We start from the raw sequence: 16286 nt of genomic DNA, 5'->3' as shown, positions 1-16286 counted from the left end.
TATGTAGGGGGGCATGTGTATAAAGGCAGTATGTTAAAAACAGGATATGTTCACAGGTTTTAACATTTCCATAAAACAAGGAGATTCTATCCAACTATTTTTACTTTTTTTTCAAAAAATATTTATTTATTTATTTTAGAGGTTGGGCAGGGGGGATGCAGAGGGAGAGTCTCAAGCAGATTCCCCGATACGTGCGGAGCTGGACACAGGGCTCAATCTCACAGACCTGAGCTGAAACCAAGAGTTGGACACTACTTACCTGACTATTCCACCAGGCACCCCAACTATTTTTACTTTCTATGATAAATTTTCCTTGGGAAAAATTCTATTGAGATGTCTACAGAAAATTCAAAAAATTTACCTTTCCCCAGTAAAAATTCCATTTCTCTGGGCAAAACTGTTGACATATGTCACTTAGAAAAAAGTAAGGTTTTTTTGTTTGTTTGTTTGCTTGTTTTTTGTTTTTTTGCTAGAATACTAAAGAGGAATACCAAAGAGTAATCTCGAACAACATATAAATATCTTTCTCATGTTATAAAATTCAAATGAAAACATTTTCTTTGGTGATTTCTTCACCTCTGTTTCCTCTTCTCTTTCTTCCTGAAACTTCTGCTTTTCACTTTAGACGATCCGACCTGGTTCTCTAGTTTTCATTTCTCTGTTGTTGTCATTCTCTGAAAGTTCCTTTGTTACAGCCTACTGTTCTTGTTTCCTGAAGGCAGTATTTTCTCTTATCCCTCCAAGAAATACTTTGGCAGTTCATCTGACTGTTTCTTCACTTCATAGTTTCCAAGGCCCTCCAAGTTGCTTTTGTTTTTTTCCAGTTATTTTAGGTCTCTGTGCGAAAACCCTTCCTCATATATCTTGCCAAGAATAAGGCACTAAAAATCTGGCTGGAAACACTGTGCTCATTGGCAGAGCTTGCAGACTGACGTAACATGATGTAACATGAACCCCCAGTGTCTGGATCTTTAAGACTTCTTGGTCAGATTTCCTTAGAGAAAGTCTCTTCTCCCTGAAAGGTAATCTTGGCTGCCAGCATTGTAGGAACAGGGTATGATAGGAAGGCTGGGAGCTCTCAACATTTACCATTCCCTTAATGCCTCTGTGCTTCAGTAACGGGACGCAGTCTTCTACAGTGCCAGATATCACTTATTTTACTCTTTCCAAAAAAGACCTCCATCTTCTGGTGTTGAGGCTGAGGAGTGGTGACTGTGCACACATGCTGAGTTAGGGGAAGAACCTGTGGGTCAGATAGCTTACGTGTTTCTCAAACAGACTTAAAAATAATTCTTTCTTCTTTGGTCCTACTTTCACATCTAGTTCCAGATAACTAGTACCACCAATTCCTGAGCCTTTTTGGTGTTCTATGGGAATTGGGGATGCTTGTCACTTGCTTTATAGCTAGCTTAGGATTTTAGCATTCTGATGTTTGCCACTGTCCATCTGCTTCCCTGCATCCAAAATTTGTCTTTGTAGTCTTCTCTCACTTTTGCTTTGTCTTCCTGATAGTCTGCCTTTTTTTTTTTTTTTAAATCCCTTATGGTTATTTTTAGCAGAGTTTGAAATGAAAGTGCAAGGTATGGCATGTTCCATGTTCTATGCTTTATCCAAATTAGTGGCCTTTCTGAACCAAATAGAAATATTTCAAGAGATAATTCCTTTTAAAGAGAGGGCATGGCTTAATTTTCTCATTGTGACCTTTGTCCAGAAGGTCTGAAGTAAAGCTTCCATCTAAAGATGAGGACCTTGAGGTCCAGAGATTCAATGACTTATTCAAGAATCTAGAGTTTATAATGACAAAGGTGGAATCTGAATCTAGGTCTATATCCCGGCAAAAGAAAATCCCTCTCCACATCAAAACATTTGCGATCTATTCAGCAAACATTTACGTATGCTTATGTTTAAGACTCCATCAAACTTCAAGCTCTGAACTTTATTTTCAGAAACTGCTTTAAAACTATTACAAAAGTATGAAAAAACCGAGCCAAAAAGATTTCTTGAGTGCCCACTTAGGGGCAATCGAATTGTGCTAGAGAGTGTAGGAAGTTTTGAGACTATCAGATTTGCATGCTATCATAAGGAACTCTGACATGCCTATAAATTATTGTAGCACAAAGTAGAAAAGGCAGATGCCACAAGGAAGATATAGATGAAGGTCAGAAGAAAAATATGTTATTTTTCCTGGAGAGATCAGAGTATGTGTCATGAAGGATGAGTATTTAAATTCTATCTTGGGGAGATGAAGAAAAATGGTATTCTCTAAAGAGTGAACAGCACGGTATTCCATGGATTTATTTTTAACTTGGTAAAGGTGATTCTAAAACTCACAAGAGAAACTCTAACTCTTTGTTGAAACAACAGAACTCATAAAAATCTTCCAAAGATGGTGTTACTTTGATGACAGTGACCTTGTGTGGCTCTCTGAATATGTTCTTCACCTATCTAGAGACGTTTTTCTCAGCCATGGACCTTGCTTTCATCATTTAACACATCATTCAAACCACTTCAATAAAACAGGGATCATGCTGAAGAGGAGTCTCAGAGGACTAGATGACACTCCAATTAACCAAGCACATCGAGCCAGATTGTTCTATGCCTCGGACTCAAGAGACTGGCAGAGAGAGGAGGCAAACAAAGGCAGAAAGAGTGAGGACCCAAGTGAAAAGAGCAAAATGCATGTGTTAAAGATGGGCTTTCAGCCTGACTCCTGCAGAAAAACCTGTCAGAAGATTATTCACCACCAACCTTAATAAGGTTTATAATAACCCTCAGATAGAATCACTAACCATAACATGTACTTGTAGAGCATACTCAGTGAGAATAAGAACATTATAGGACTGGCCTGGTGCCTTTTTAAATATGTATGCATTGTTCTGGGTACTGCAAATGCAAGGCTAGAAGAGGATGTATTTTGACTTCTTTTTTGAACCAAGAAGGGCCAAATGAAATATCCAGCTTTGGCGAACATGTTGTGACTTAAATGACACAAGAATATGAACGGAATAACGAATTTGTGAAAACAACAGTGGGGCTTCTCTCCTTAAGCTGTTCTGTGGGAGGAGAGATATACACTGAGCTCCCTGTGAAATTAAGAAATTGTGCCCTAAAATGTTTAGGTACTCCTCTCCCCTATAGATTAAATAACATCATCATACGTGGTGAAACAAAGCTCTTATTACCAATTTTCATTTTAAAGTTTAGCTCTGAGGTCTTGAATGGCAACTGCCAGGGTGAATTGTCCTAAAAATCACTGAGTTGACTAAATCAGTGCGAGCTTTCTAGAAGAGTCAAATATTGTGGGAAGCAGGATTAATCCTTCCAGTTTGTCTTAGTCCAGGAATTTTGAACCTTTGTTAGTGGGTCTTACTTCTTTCTCTCTTTTCTTCTTCTTCTTCTTTTTTTTTTTTTTTGTTGCATTTTCACACTGATTTCTGTCATGAAGTTTCAAGGAAGAAGAGCAATTCTACATGGATTCTTTTTCCCATTACATAACGAGCCCATACATACTCCACATATGGCAATGGCCTTTATTTGGTTTCACAACTAATCCACATGAGGAGAACTACAACACATTTAAAGATCTGAGTATCTGAGTTGAAAACCATAAACAAAAAACAGAAAGGGGCCAGATTCGTCTCATCTAGTAAAACTGCCATGCTCTAGTGAAGCTGAATAATCTCATTTTTTCCCCTTCTTAAGGGTAATCTCCATGTTTATGTTACTTCTGCCAACTCCAAATACTACATGCAGCTGACAAAATCCTAGAAGAGACCCATCTTATCCCACGGGGATGCTGAGCAGAGAGGAGATGGGGCGGTTCTGTCCCTGGATAAAAGATAGTCTGATATTAAAGATTCTTTGCTTAAGGCACAAATGTACCTGGCTGTGACTTTTTTAATGGCACATTTTAGTGGCATGTAGCATCATCTTTTATGAACGAGTGTGCAAGAGGCCTTGTTATGACCCCCATGGGGACTGTGACAGCACATTAATGAGGGAAGGGCGGTATGGAGAAGGCAAGAAAAGGTGAACCTTGCTATTTTGGGAGTTGAAAACAACGAAGGCCGCTTCTGATGCCTGCATCACCAAATCTCAGGGATGGGTTGGGAGTTTATGGGATTTGCAGGGGGGCAGGGGTGCTAGCAGAGGTAGAAGGGATAGAAAACTCTAGTTCCCATTTTGTCTCGATTTGATTCTTGTGTAATTTCAGAAAAATTTCCTTTGCTCAGTTTCCTGTATTTGTATCTCATTTGTTTATTTACCACCAGTATTCTAGGGGAATAAAATGACTCAAAACACTTTGAGGAAGGTACCCACACAAATAAGTAGCAAAATGGCCTAGGCGAAACCTAGTAGTAGGCTCTGAGACTAGATCTCTCCGGAAGTGTTCACAGAGATTTACCTTAGAATGTGCAGGGCGATGAGGAGGGGCTCTTCCCTCTTTCCCTTCTTTCTCCCAGTGGCAAACTCTCTTCAAGACTAACCCAGTTCAACTTTCAACTCCTTTGAGAAAACCCACCTCTCCCCCAGCCCTGGGGCTCAGGGTACTCTGGAAGCAGCTTTACTGACGATGCTCGCATGCTGTTTGTTTCAGCTTTAGATGTCTGTCTTCTCTATCAGAAGCCTTGTGTGCCCCCACTCTCCAAGGCCCAGCACATGAGAAGTGCTTAAACAGTAATTATTGAATGAATGAAAGTTTTTACTTGTCAGGGCACACACCGAGAAAGGGAGTCTTGTTTTTAAAAGTGAGGATAAACAGAAGAGAAGTAATTCTTTGACGATATTGACTATGTTTCAAAACATAATTTGTTATTTGGAATTTCAAAATACTATTGAGATTTATACTTTTCTCTATTGTGATTTTAAACAGGATTTGCCACATTTATCCCAAGCAGGCTGTGGTGAATGCAAAGTACATCTTGTGGACTAACTTGCCCATTTCTTCAGGTAATACTCTCATTACATCTGCCCTTAGGGAAAAAGAACCTTGGAGTTCTCGTCATCACTGAATCACTCACAGTTTCTCATCTAAGGGCTCAAAGCCTCTGACTCCCCTCCCCTATCACTTGTTTTGTGTTACCTTGTACCCCAAATGAACTTGGTATAAAGCACACACCAAGGGCCTTACGCTCTTCTCTAGTGGCTTACTGGTCTACCATTTGCATTCAGTCATATGCTGTCACTTGCTTATCTGGTGGGTCATGAGCTCCTAGAAGACAAGGGCTGCAATCGCACAGTTCCCTCTGAAGCCATTTAGTTGAGCATCATGCACAAAGAGGTGCTCAACAACCCTTCCTGATGATCATAATCAGACTGCACTTTACATCCTGTACCAACATTACCTCCTCATTCTGATAGAACATCTGGCTTCTCACCAATCATTTGAAAACACAGGAAATGCTAAAACACCTAACCCTTTCTGGCCCTCCCTCCCAAACGTCTGTCCTCTTCTACTCTCGCCTTCACCCCATGAGCCAAAACATTCCTTCTGGCATTCAGGTGTCCCAGACTTACTGTGATAATTTCTTACAGCCCCTATACCTTAATCCTCCTCAATCTTACAAATTCAATGAATCTGTTTTCTTCAGTCTTCCAGAAACCATCCAATACTTTACCTCCAGGATAAATGAACATGATTGACAAAACTCCAAATACATCAATGCAAACTCCTTCTTTAAAAAGCCTTTGCATCCCTACCACCTACCAAAATATTGGCAGACACGTGTTTCAGCGTGCAATAGAAGTATGTTCTATGTATTGGGCATCTATCAATCTACCTACCTACCTATCTTAATTGATCTCCCTGTTTGCCTGCTTGCCCTTCTATAGTCCATGCTCTGCAGAGCACTTCATGATCTTTTGAAAATATAATTCAATCATTTCCCCTCAGAGTAAAATCTAAAGTCCTTACCATGGCTTAGAAGACAGTATGTGGTCTAAATCCTCAGCTATCTCTCTGATTGTATTTTCCCCCATTTTTTCCCCTTGCTAACTCCACTATAGTCACCTTGGTCTCTCTGCTTTCCTTAAACATTCCAAACACACTCCAGCTTAGCAACTCTGCTCTTGCTGTCCCCTGATGGCTTCCTCCTTTTACATCATCCAAGTCTCTGCTCAAAGGTTTCTGATCCTTTATCAGAAAGGATCACTCTGCATTATTTTTCTCCATAGGACTTGCCACCACCTGACAAATTACATATTTAGTTATTCTTCTGTTTTCTGTCCTCATGCCCTACTCCATGAGAGTCAAGACTGGAGTGTGCTTTCATTACCATATCCCTATTGCCCATTTAAGAAGCACTGCAGGACCTCAATACATAAGTGAAAAAAATGAATGTACAAGGAAAGAACAGTGAATACTTGTATGTGTTTTAAACCTTAAATCTTAGTTATGCTCTCTCACACTACTGCATGTTACGTCACGCTAGGGTGTATCATCATCCAAGTCACTCAGCTCTAGAGTTGATGCAGAAAGTTAAAGAAAGACAACAGACTGCTTAGAGTCATAGAACATTAGTCTGGAAAGGGGCTTAGAGATCATTATCTTACAGAGCAAGAAACTGAGGCTCAGGGAGGGACAGTGGCATGTACAGGACACCTAGAAGACCAGTAGCAAAGGTGAAACTGCTATCTCTGTCTTTCATTCACAATCTGGGATTCTTATCTCTACACTGCATACTTCTCAAATGTTCTACACTCCATCTAGTCATTTATTAAATGCATTCAATGACAATGATTTAAATCTGCAAAGGGAATTTATATAACAGCAAGGTCTAAGCTCCACAAATCAAAAGTACTAGTTTCCCTTGAAACAAGTTACCTGAACAAACCCTTCAGGATTCTTTTGGGTAACTCCATTCTGAGCTTCTGTCTGCCATTATTGCTAACCTCTCAGTTGATGCACACATATCCTATTTCCTCTTAGATTCTCTTTTGTGAAGAAGCAGAAGAATATGGCTTAACAAACACTTACTACTTTATTTTTGCTTTCTTTCTATAGCACAGGTGAATTGAGTCTTAAGATATTCCCTTATAAACTCAACTGCATTCATGCGTTACAAAAATCACATAAAAAGTATCTGACCCAAAAAAAGGTGATAAAATCATGATTGCAACTCTATCCATGATCTTATTTAAGGAGTCCTTTCTGCTTTTTTTTTTTTTTAAAGCCTCCCTTTCTATGAATCAATGCATGTGAGAAACAATTCTCTGGTGAGTATCCAGATTCTATACTAGTATAATTCATGAGCCAGATGTCCTTCTAATGGAAATTGTACACATTTCCTTACAGATCAATAGTCATTGTAAAGAGTCATTGGCACAGAGTTCTAGTGGGGTTACACGTAGCACACTAAGATGAAGTCCATTCTAACTAGAGCTATAAAGAGTAAATACTGCGCTAAACACACATACCCTTCATCCTCCCCCAGATTGTATCATGCCCTATCCCCCAAGAAGTGAAATGACCATAGTGAAGTGTTTTTTTCTTTCTGAATAAACATATAGAATTCATACATCCAAATGAGTAGGGCTGTACTCTTTAAAGTAATCACCTTTGGAAGTCATATATGCATTCCAACAAGGCCACCATTCCACAGAACTTTTCTGGAATCTCTCTTTTATTATAATGCAGGCTCTCCAGACTTGGTGTGCATAAAGATCACCAGGGAACATGTTAATAATGCAGATTCTTAGAGATGTGGATTTAATTAGTCCAGGGAGTCTGGGAACCTGTATTTTCAAGAAGCTCTCCAGGTAAGTTTTATACAGGTGATGTGTTGGAAACAGCACCTTAGAATGGTCTGTTCACCAGCCCTTCAAGGATATCAAAAGGACTTTAAAGTCTGTGTACACATACACATAACACACTGGAGATTTGGTTTATTTTTTTTTCAAAATCTTCATTCTTCCTGATATTAGAGTGGGTATACATAGAAGCATCTATTTGCAAACAACATACCTCCATGAAAGAGATTCCTAAACTCCAGACATCAGAATGGATTCCATACTGCTCCCCTGAAATTCTTTCAGGCTGTAAGAGAACAGAAAGGAGCTGGTGAGTTGATGTGAGCTACTCCAGGAAACACTAGTGTGAGCTTAGCTAAGGCAGGGAGCCATCAACATTTTGTGGTACTTTATGAAGCACAAAACAATTTCGTGTATGTGTGTATAGGTGTATTATACTGGTACACACAAAAACGATATAGGGTAATATGGATAGATATAATCTCACTGAATCCCCCACAAAGTCCCTGTGAGGAAACCTTTATTACCTCTATTTTACAGATAAAGAAAATGGAGGCTCAGATTGGTGAAATCATCTAGGCAAAGTTCTCAGCTAGGAAATGAGTTGAGACTTAGACCCAGGTCCTCTCTCTCCAAATTCAGTGGTCTCAGCTGTGAAGTGACAAACTATACAACATTATATAATGTTATCACTTATTTGTACTTTTGAGAGTTGGGTCTGGATCACTAGGGAGTCTGTTATTTTTAGTTTTTAAACTTTTCAATTTCAAACTAAGACTAATACAAAAAACATCCATATTTCCTTTGCCCAGGTTCACCTATGGTTCACCATTTGTCAGGATTTCTTTCTTTCTTTTTTTTTTTTCAGGGTTTCTTTTGATATGAACCAAGGAACAGTTTGAAAGGTCCAACTGGGACAACTGGTTCTCCATTCAAGATGTACAGCAAATACTGGTCTAGAAAGCTACTACATGCATACTCTCTACTTCAACAAGAATAGTTTCATAGTGAAGTGGATGTTGCCTGGTTTCTCTATCCCTCCAGGATCTAGCATTGAGTATCTACTTTACAGAAATCTTTTGAATGAACACAGGGGCACACGAATAAAAGACACTCAGGTCTCATGGAAGTGGAATGGTCGCTCAAGGTTACAGAGCTGGACATGGCTGGCCTGGGATCATAACCCATACCTCCTGGCCCTCAGGACACCATTCTGTTCGTGGTACCACCCCTGGAGTTCCTGCTGGCTACCAGTGGCATCAGCTTTCAGGAGCTTTCATGGGACCCTGAAGAGTACCTGGGGCCAAATCAGCTGGGTCCACTGCACATGGAGGAAGTAGGCACCTACCACTCACCAGCAGGGCATATGCCAGGGGAATGGAAGATATGAGCCAGGTGCTCTCAGGTTATTGGCAAGTCCTACATCTCAAAAAGTTGGCTTAGCTGGGACCCAGAACTTTGTGACCTACTTTCTGCCCACACCTATCAGGCTACCTCAATATACTTACTGCCTTCTCTTGCGACTACTTGCCATAAAATTACGTTACATTTCCCTTCCTTTATTTATTTCTTTAATTTATAAACCCTTTTCCCACCAAGAACAATTCTTCCCAAGGGCCAAATGTCATGTGACCATTTCTCCCAGCTGCTCATAGACATGCTCATTGCAATTCCCCAGGACTTTGACATTCAAAGCCCTCCACCATGATTTCTGAAGTTCCTTGTTCACACATGAACGAATCTATTATCCAATTCCAGCCAGTTCAATAAGTAGTAGGATGAAAGCAGCCAGTTACAGGAATATCATCACCATCGCCACCACCATCATCAAAAATATGACTGTGTGCATTTACTGAAGAATTTCCATATGCTTGACATTAAATGCTATTCATGCATGTTTCATTTCAGACTCCTAAACACCTATATTACATTGGTACTATTATCATGCCCTTTTAACAGATGAGAAAAAGGAGGCACAGAGAAATTTAGTTTGCAATCACTATATAAGGATAGTAATAGCCATCCCAATGATCACCTTTTATATGCCAGATACTGCACCTTGTGCCAATCTTGCAAAGTTAGATACTATTACCCTTATTTTACGGATGTAAAAACTGAGACTTTGTAAGATTGACTTGCTGAAGTCTAGAGTTGTGGATCAGCATCAAGTGTGTTTAGGAACACAGCCAGGATTCAAACCCAGGTATGTCTAACTGCAAAATCTGGGTTCTTTCCAGTGTGTCAAACTGCCCCCAACACTAGCAGTCAGAAAACCCACACACTAATCTCAATCTGGTATTTCTCAAAATGCAGTCTTCAGACTAGCCATCAGAGGACTGCCTGAGGTGCTTATTACAAATGAACCTCCTGAATCAGAATCTCTGGAAGTGGCTCCAGGAATCTTAATTAAAAAAAAAAATTTTTCTCTGGGTGATTCTTTGGTACACTCAGCCATAGTCACTAAACATTTCCACGTTCCCTGCAGAGATAAGGGCCTATCTTCCTCTTCTCTGCTTAGTCAACGTTTCTTTTTCTTTTCTTTTCTTTTCTTGTCTTTTTTCTTTTCTTTTTTTCTCTTCTCTTCTCTTACTTCTCTTCTCTTCTCTCCTTCTCCTTCTCTTTCTCCTTCTCCTTCTTCTTGGTGAAATGTTCCTCCACTTCTCAGGAAAAATTATAAATTTTTGCCTCTGTCCTTCATGAAAATGTCTGTATCTTTAATATTAATTCATTGCACTGTGTTGTAACCATCTGATTACTAGCCTATTTCTCCTAGGAGCCCAAGAGAGTCTTTTCATCTCATACCTAGTACCATGGCTGGCACACAGCTAGTATGCAGTCAAGGTATATTGCCTTGAGGGGATGCAATACATGTTTACTGCACATTTGGTTTTAAGCATGTACCAATGATTAAGTCCCCTGGAGTGTTCTACTAATATAATTTCCCCAATATTATTGCTATTCATGCCCACCATGAATGCCCAGCAAATATGAAAATCCTAAAATCTTCCAGAATTCTTTATTTTTTTAAAAGATCTTATTTATTTATTCATGAGAGACACACACAGAGAGAGAGGCAGAGACACAGGAAGCAAGCTCCTTGCAGGGAGCCCGATGTGGGACTCGATCTCAGCACCTGGGATCACCCCCTGAGCTGAAGGCAGATGCTCAACCACTGGGCCACCCAGATGTCCCAAATCCTCCAGAATTCTTTTTTTTTCCCTCTAGAATTCTTTTAAAAAAATCACCAAATGTTGCCTTCCTCCTGTTTCTCCTTTCCTTACTCTCTTCTTTTCTTCATTCCAAAGCTGATAGTTATCACTATATAGCACTCATGGTATAGAATAAGCAAACAAATGAAAGTGGAGCTCACATACAAAATATTTTGGCAGGACCAACCATAAGATTACATACATTCATAACATTTGCCTATTGAACTAGTAAAACAAGTGCAAACTGGAAGCTGAAAATAAAGCATGAAAAAATTGGGACACCTGGGTGGCTCAGTCGGCTGAGCATCCAACTCTTGGTTTTGGCTCAGGTCATGAGATGGAGCCCCACGTCAGGGTCTGTGCTGGGTGCAGAGCCTGCTTAAGATTCTCTCTCTCCCCTTCTCCCTCTGCTCCCCTCCCCTGCTCATTCACACATGCTTTCTCTCTCTTGAATAAAATAAATAAATCTTCAAAAAATAAATAATGAAAACATTAAATTTAATTTAAAAAGAAAAAAAAAATAAAGTGATACTGGTCACAGGTATTGGGAGGCAAATAAGAGAGCTCCTTAAGGAAGAGATTCTGACGACCTCTTACCGGAGAAATAATTCTTGCAATGAGTTAACAAAATGAGATCACTGCTGTGATGCTGTGCTCAAGCTTGAATGCTCAGTGAAAGTAGGTAGCCAGCTCTACGGGTCCACCTGAAGACCTGGTACAGTAGATACAGGCTGGGAAAGGCGCCCAAGCCCCTGAAACGGACGCAGGCACAAGATGAGCCCTGGTACACTCTGACTTTTGGAGCCAGGACTTCATGGCCCAAGGCGGCACAATTCAAATCTGTTCTCACACTTGAAGCCAAGGTGGCCTGTCCTGTCTAGAACAAAACGAAACAAAACAAAATACCAACCACCAGGTATCGCACTACTGACAGATCTGCGATGGATATTTTGCGGTTAAACACCAAAAGCTGGGTTACCTTCTGACATGGCAGCTGTCACCAGTGTGGTGAATAAACAGGAAGAATAGCAGGAAAAACATGACTCCTGTCTGAAGCACCTTTGTACTGAGGTTTAAGTGTAGGGGTTGGGGGCCAAATTCTGGTCTGTTCTTAATGAGAACAGTGGGGAGTGGTGATGGTATAAAAAGCAGAGTTTAAAGGATCTGAAAGGGCAGTAGCTCTGAGCTGCACACTCCACTCCTTCCAGTCACTTTCTGTGACTTGTTATTTACCCAGGACCCATGTTTCGCTGACTCATTCCAGAATTGTCTCTGTATACAACAGGATTCACTTGTCAAAAGCAGGAAGATACCAAGGTACATCCCTTATTTCTTCTGATAAAGAACTTCTGCTCAGGGTTACACTACTCAGAAAATTAGCAAAGTATGCACAACTACTTGAAGTTAGTAAGTAATCAAAGTATATATCACAAACAATGGGGAATTCTTCTTTTTTTCTTTTTTAAGGTGGCAAGATCCCTGCGGGTCATAGAGCATACTGGTTAAATCAGGGTTCTGGCATCAGACTGCTCTAACTCAATCTATCTTCCATATCATGAATCCTCTCTTTTGCTCTACCCAATATGCTACCAAGTAGTGAGTTTTTCAATTGTAATCTAGTAGTTCTGTTTGAGATTTTTCTCAAGCCTACTAGGTCACTTTTAAAATCTGTGATCTAGGGGCACCTGAGTGGCTCAGTGGTTGAGCGTCTGCCTTTAGCTCAGGGCGTGATCCCAGGGTCTCGGAATTGAGTCCCACCTCAGGTTCCATGCAGGGAGCCTGCTTCTCCCTCTGCCTGTGTCTCTGCTTTTCTCTCTGTGTCTCCCATGAATAAATAAATAAATAATATCTTTTTTTTAATAAATAAAAATTTTAAAAAAAATCTGCAATCTAAAGTCTGTGTGTCTCTGCCATTCCTGCTACTTCTTCATGTTGTCTTGTTTCCTTGTGTGCCTAGTATCTGTGGATTACTTGCCAGCTTTTGCTCTTGAAAAAATTTTGAAGAGATTCTCTGAGGCTTAAGGTAGATGTTGCCCACCTCAATCCAGATTCTTACATGAAGTTCCTTTTCCAGCTCAGGCCATGAATATAATCAGGGTGCAAATCTGTGTCACAGTTAGTCTATGGCTGCAACCTTCCCCCTCTTCCTTTTCCCTTGCTTCTCTGCTTGGCTCTGAGAAGCCTTCTCTTATGTTCCCTGGGACTGGGGGAGGAGGAGGAGAGGCAGCTCTGGCTCTGGTTTGCTCTTATTCTGAGGGTGAGCCCTTCAGATTTCCAACATAATACAGAGAAAATCTCCTTTGAGATCTCTACAGAAGATCTCCTCCTCCTCTGAGACCCTCTACCTTAGGAGGACCCCCATATCACTCACAGCTGTGGTACAGGCAGGCACATGCCCAAAGGAAGAAGTAGCTTCGGTGTTCCAACATTCTGCCTCTCTCTCTATTGCAGGATTCCATCTGAAAACTGTCCTGCTAGATCCCATTGTCTTTTTAGCTCTTCAGTGCATTTGAGATGGTTTTAAAAGGATTTTACCTAGAATTTTTCAATGGAAGAGTTGGTTCAAATAACCTAACCTGCTGTTACCAGAAACTGGAAGCTGGTGTCTTAACTAAATCGTGACTCTCATTATTACTTGGCCAAATTTGAGATCCTGGGCTAAAGTCACTTCACCTTCGGTTTCCTTACTTGTAAAATGAAGACAATAATAATATGTAGATTTCATGGGGTTGTGTGAAGATTAAGTGAATCTGTGCAATGTGCTTGATTCAATACCTGTCACACAGGAATGTTCGGTAAATGCCAGTCTCCTTCTGATCACCACCGTTGCCATGACCATCGCTGCACAAGCATGGCCAATGTTGCTGTATCATGTAACCTGTCTAGGTTTCATTCTGGTGAAGATACTTTCCAAGGGCAAGAATAGCTCAGGCAGGAAAAATGTTCAGGAGAGAAGAATAGTCATTTTGATGGACTTTCTTTTTTAAAGATTTTATTGATTTATTTTAGAGCAAGAGAGAGAGTGCACATGGGCAGGTGGAGGGGCAGAGGAAGAGAGAATCTCGAGTAGACTTCATGCTGAGCACAGAGCTCAACACAGGACTTGACCCTGAGATTGGGACCTGAGCTGAAATCAAAAGTCAGACACTTCAGGGACTGGGCCACCCAGGCACCTCTTGATGGACTTTTCTGATCACAAAGCACAAGTATTTGGGTAAGGTTCTTTTGTTTTGTTTTAAAACCTTAACTATTCATAATAATAATGTCAAACATTTATATTTGATTAAAACATTATAATAAACCACAATGACTGAACATTAGGTTGAAGTTTTGCGGCCTTCTATGTTTAAAATAGAGTAAGATTTTTAGTAATTAAAACATCTGAGAAGTGGTTTAATGTAAGCCCCCAAAGCCTTCTCAACTTCTTTTGCAATCCTGCTGGATGAGAGCCTTTTAAAATATAGCTGAAAATATTTCTTGCATCAGCTTAAAGTGTCTACTGAACCTAAATATCTGCCTCGAAAACGTAGTATGTCCTTGAACTTGTCATTCCACTTTCCAATCTTGTTGGAAAATGAGGAGGTTAGTTGACCAGATGACCTTCCAAGTCTCCTACAAGTTCCACCCTTAACATGCCCATAAGTTGTTAATTACTATTATTTTTTCATGACTTAGGATCTTAAGAAAGCTGCCCTTTTTCCTAATTATCATTTTCCTATACCTTACACTTGAGATTACAGAAGAATGAAATGAGATTGCACATGCAGAGCTATTTCTTTATTTTCTTTTCAATATTTGAGCAGCCTAGTGACTGTATTTGAGTAATTTGGGGGTCTTCTATACCTTATAATACAACTGAGATACTTAATATGAAAAGTTAAATGCTCTGCTTATAATTAGTGAGTCGGTCATCTAGGGAAGGCAGTTTTCATGAACTAATTTATTCATTTAGCACTGTGTGAAGGACCAGATATAGAGAATGAACAGAATAAACCCTGCCCCTCTGAAGATCACAATCTAGATTGGGAGAGACAGACATAATTTGGATAAGTGAGAGGCACTGAAGTTAGAAGTTTAGTTTCTGTAGATTGATTACTTGGGTCTGAATCCTGACTCTGCCACTTATTAGATGTTTGAACTTGAGTAAGTTACTTAACTTCTTTATCCCTGTTTTTTCAGCTCAATGAGAATGATCTTACCTGACAGGGTTGTTGTAAGGATTTAAAGTATTAATATACGTAAGAGTTTAAAAGAGTGATTGGCACATGGGGTTAAATACTAGCTATTATTATTGTTATTATCCTGTACAAATACAAAGTAAGAGAAACAGATGCAAAAGGAGGGTATCATACCAGCTGACCTGTAACTGTATAATCCCACAACTTATTATTTGTCCTCTACCCCACTTCTCACCCCCAACAATGTCACAATATCTTCTGTTTTTAAGTCTTTGCTCATCTCTTCACAGTGATCTCTTCACAGGGTACTCTTTTAATAAGTACCCTTTACACATACTGTTAAATCATCAAATTCATACATTGTATGACTTTTTACTCTCTAAATGTATGCTTGGTACAACTTAAGTCTTTATTATGTCACACAAAATGTAGCCACATATAATGTTAAGCTTCCTATTTTGCCCATACTTTATGCAGGTTCAAGTGGTTCCACAATAACCTGGCTAATGGCATGGAAGGTGCTCAGTAAATACTAGCTGATTAACCAAAGGTACTCAGATACAGCTTTCACTGGCATAGACCAGAAGCTGGCAAACTTTTTCTCTACATGACCAGAGCATAAATACTCCCTCTATGGGCCATATGGTCTCTGCTGCAACTGTCACAGCAGCTCCACTCTGATGCTGTAGTGCTGAAGCAGCCAGAGACAATACACAAACAAAAGGGTGTGGCCATGTTCCAATAAAACTTTCGTTTTTTACCTAATATTTTTTATCTTGAAATACTTATCAATTCACAAGTTGAAAAAAATACATACAGGGAAGTTCTATGCACCCTTCACCCAGTTCCCCTCAATGGTAGTTCAATAATACCATATTAAGGTATCTCAGGCAGGGATTAATAACAGGGATTAATAACAGAATAATGTTATTTCCATCTTCTCCACTCCCAACCTCTGATCTCATACTAATTAGGTAAGTATGTGGCTAATGAGAGTCTGCTGAATTGAGTGAAGCTATCAGGCTATCACACTTGGCTTTCTAGGTATCTTATGCTTTTTACAGCTTGAACTATAAAGCTGATGACTAGAACTCACTCACCCAAGAAGCAAAGCAATCTGAGCTGTGCCAATCTGAGCTAACATTTCATA

The 16286-nt window shown here is 39.9% G+C and overlaps 1 protein-coding gene across 8 annotated transcripts in view; it reads right to left on the bottom strand.

The window, feature by feature from the left end:
- The window catches only part of MAP2K5 (mitogen-activated protein kinase kinase 5), a 255259-nt gene that overhangs the window by 96620 nt on the left and 142353 nt on the right, over nt 1-16286 (bottom strand). For all 8 annotated transcript variants that reach the window (XM_072809330.1, XM_072809331.1, XM_072809329.1 and 5 more), the window contains one exon: nt 7964-8035. In XM_072809330.1, the coding sequence (XP_072665431.1) occupies nt 7964-8035 (72 nt within the window). The remainder of the gene's footprint in view (nt 1-7963; nt 8036-16286) is intronic.

The sequence above is a fragment of the Canis lupus genome, chromosome 32 (assembly GCF_048164855.1).
Source record: "Canis lupus baileyi chromosome 32, mCanLup2.hap1, whole genome shotgun sequence".
Classification (NCBI taxonomy): domain Eukaryota; kingdom Metazoa; phylum Chordata; class Mammalia; order Carnivora; family Canidae; genus Canis; species Canis lupus.
The sequence above is the reverse complement of the archived record's forward strand: the minus strand, read 5'-3'. Positions and strand labels throughout refer to the sequence as shown.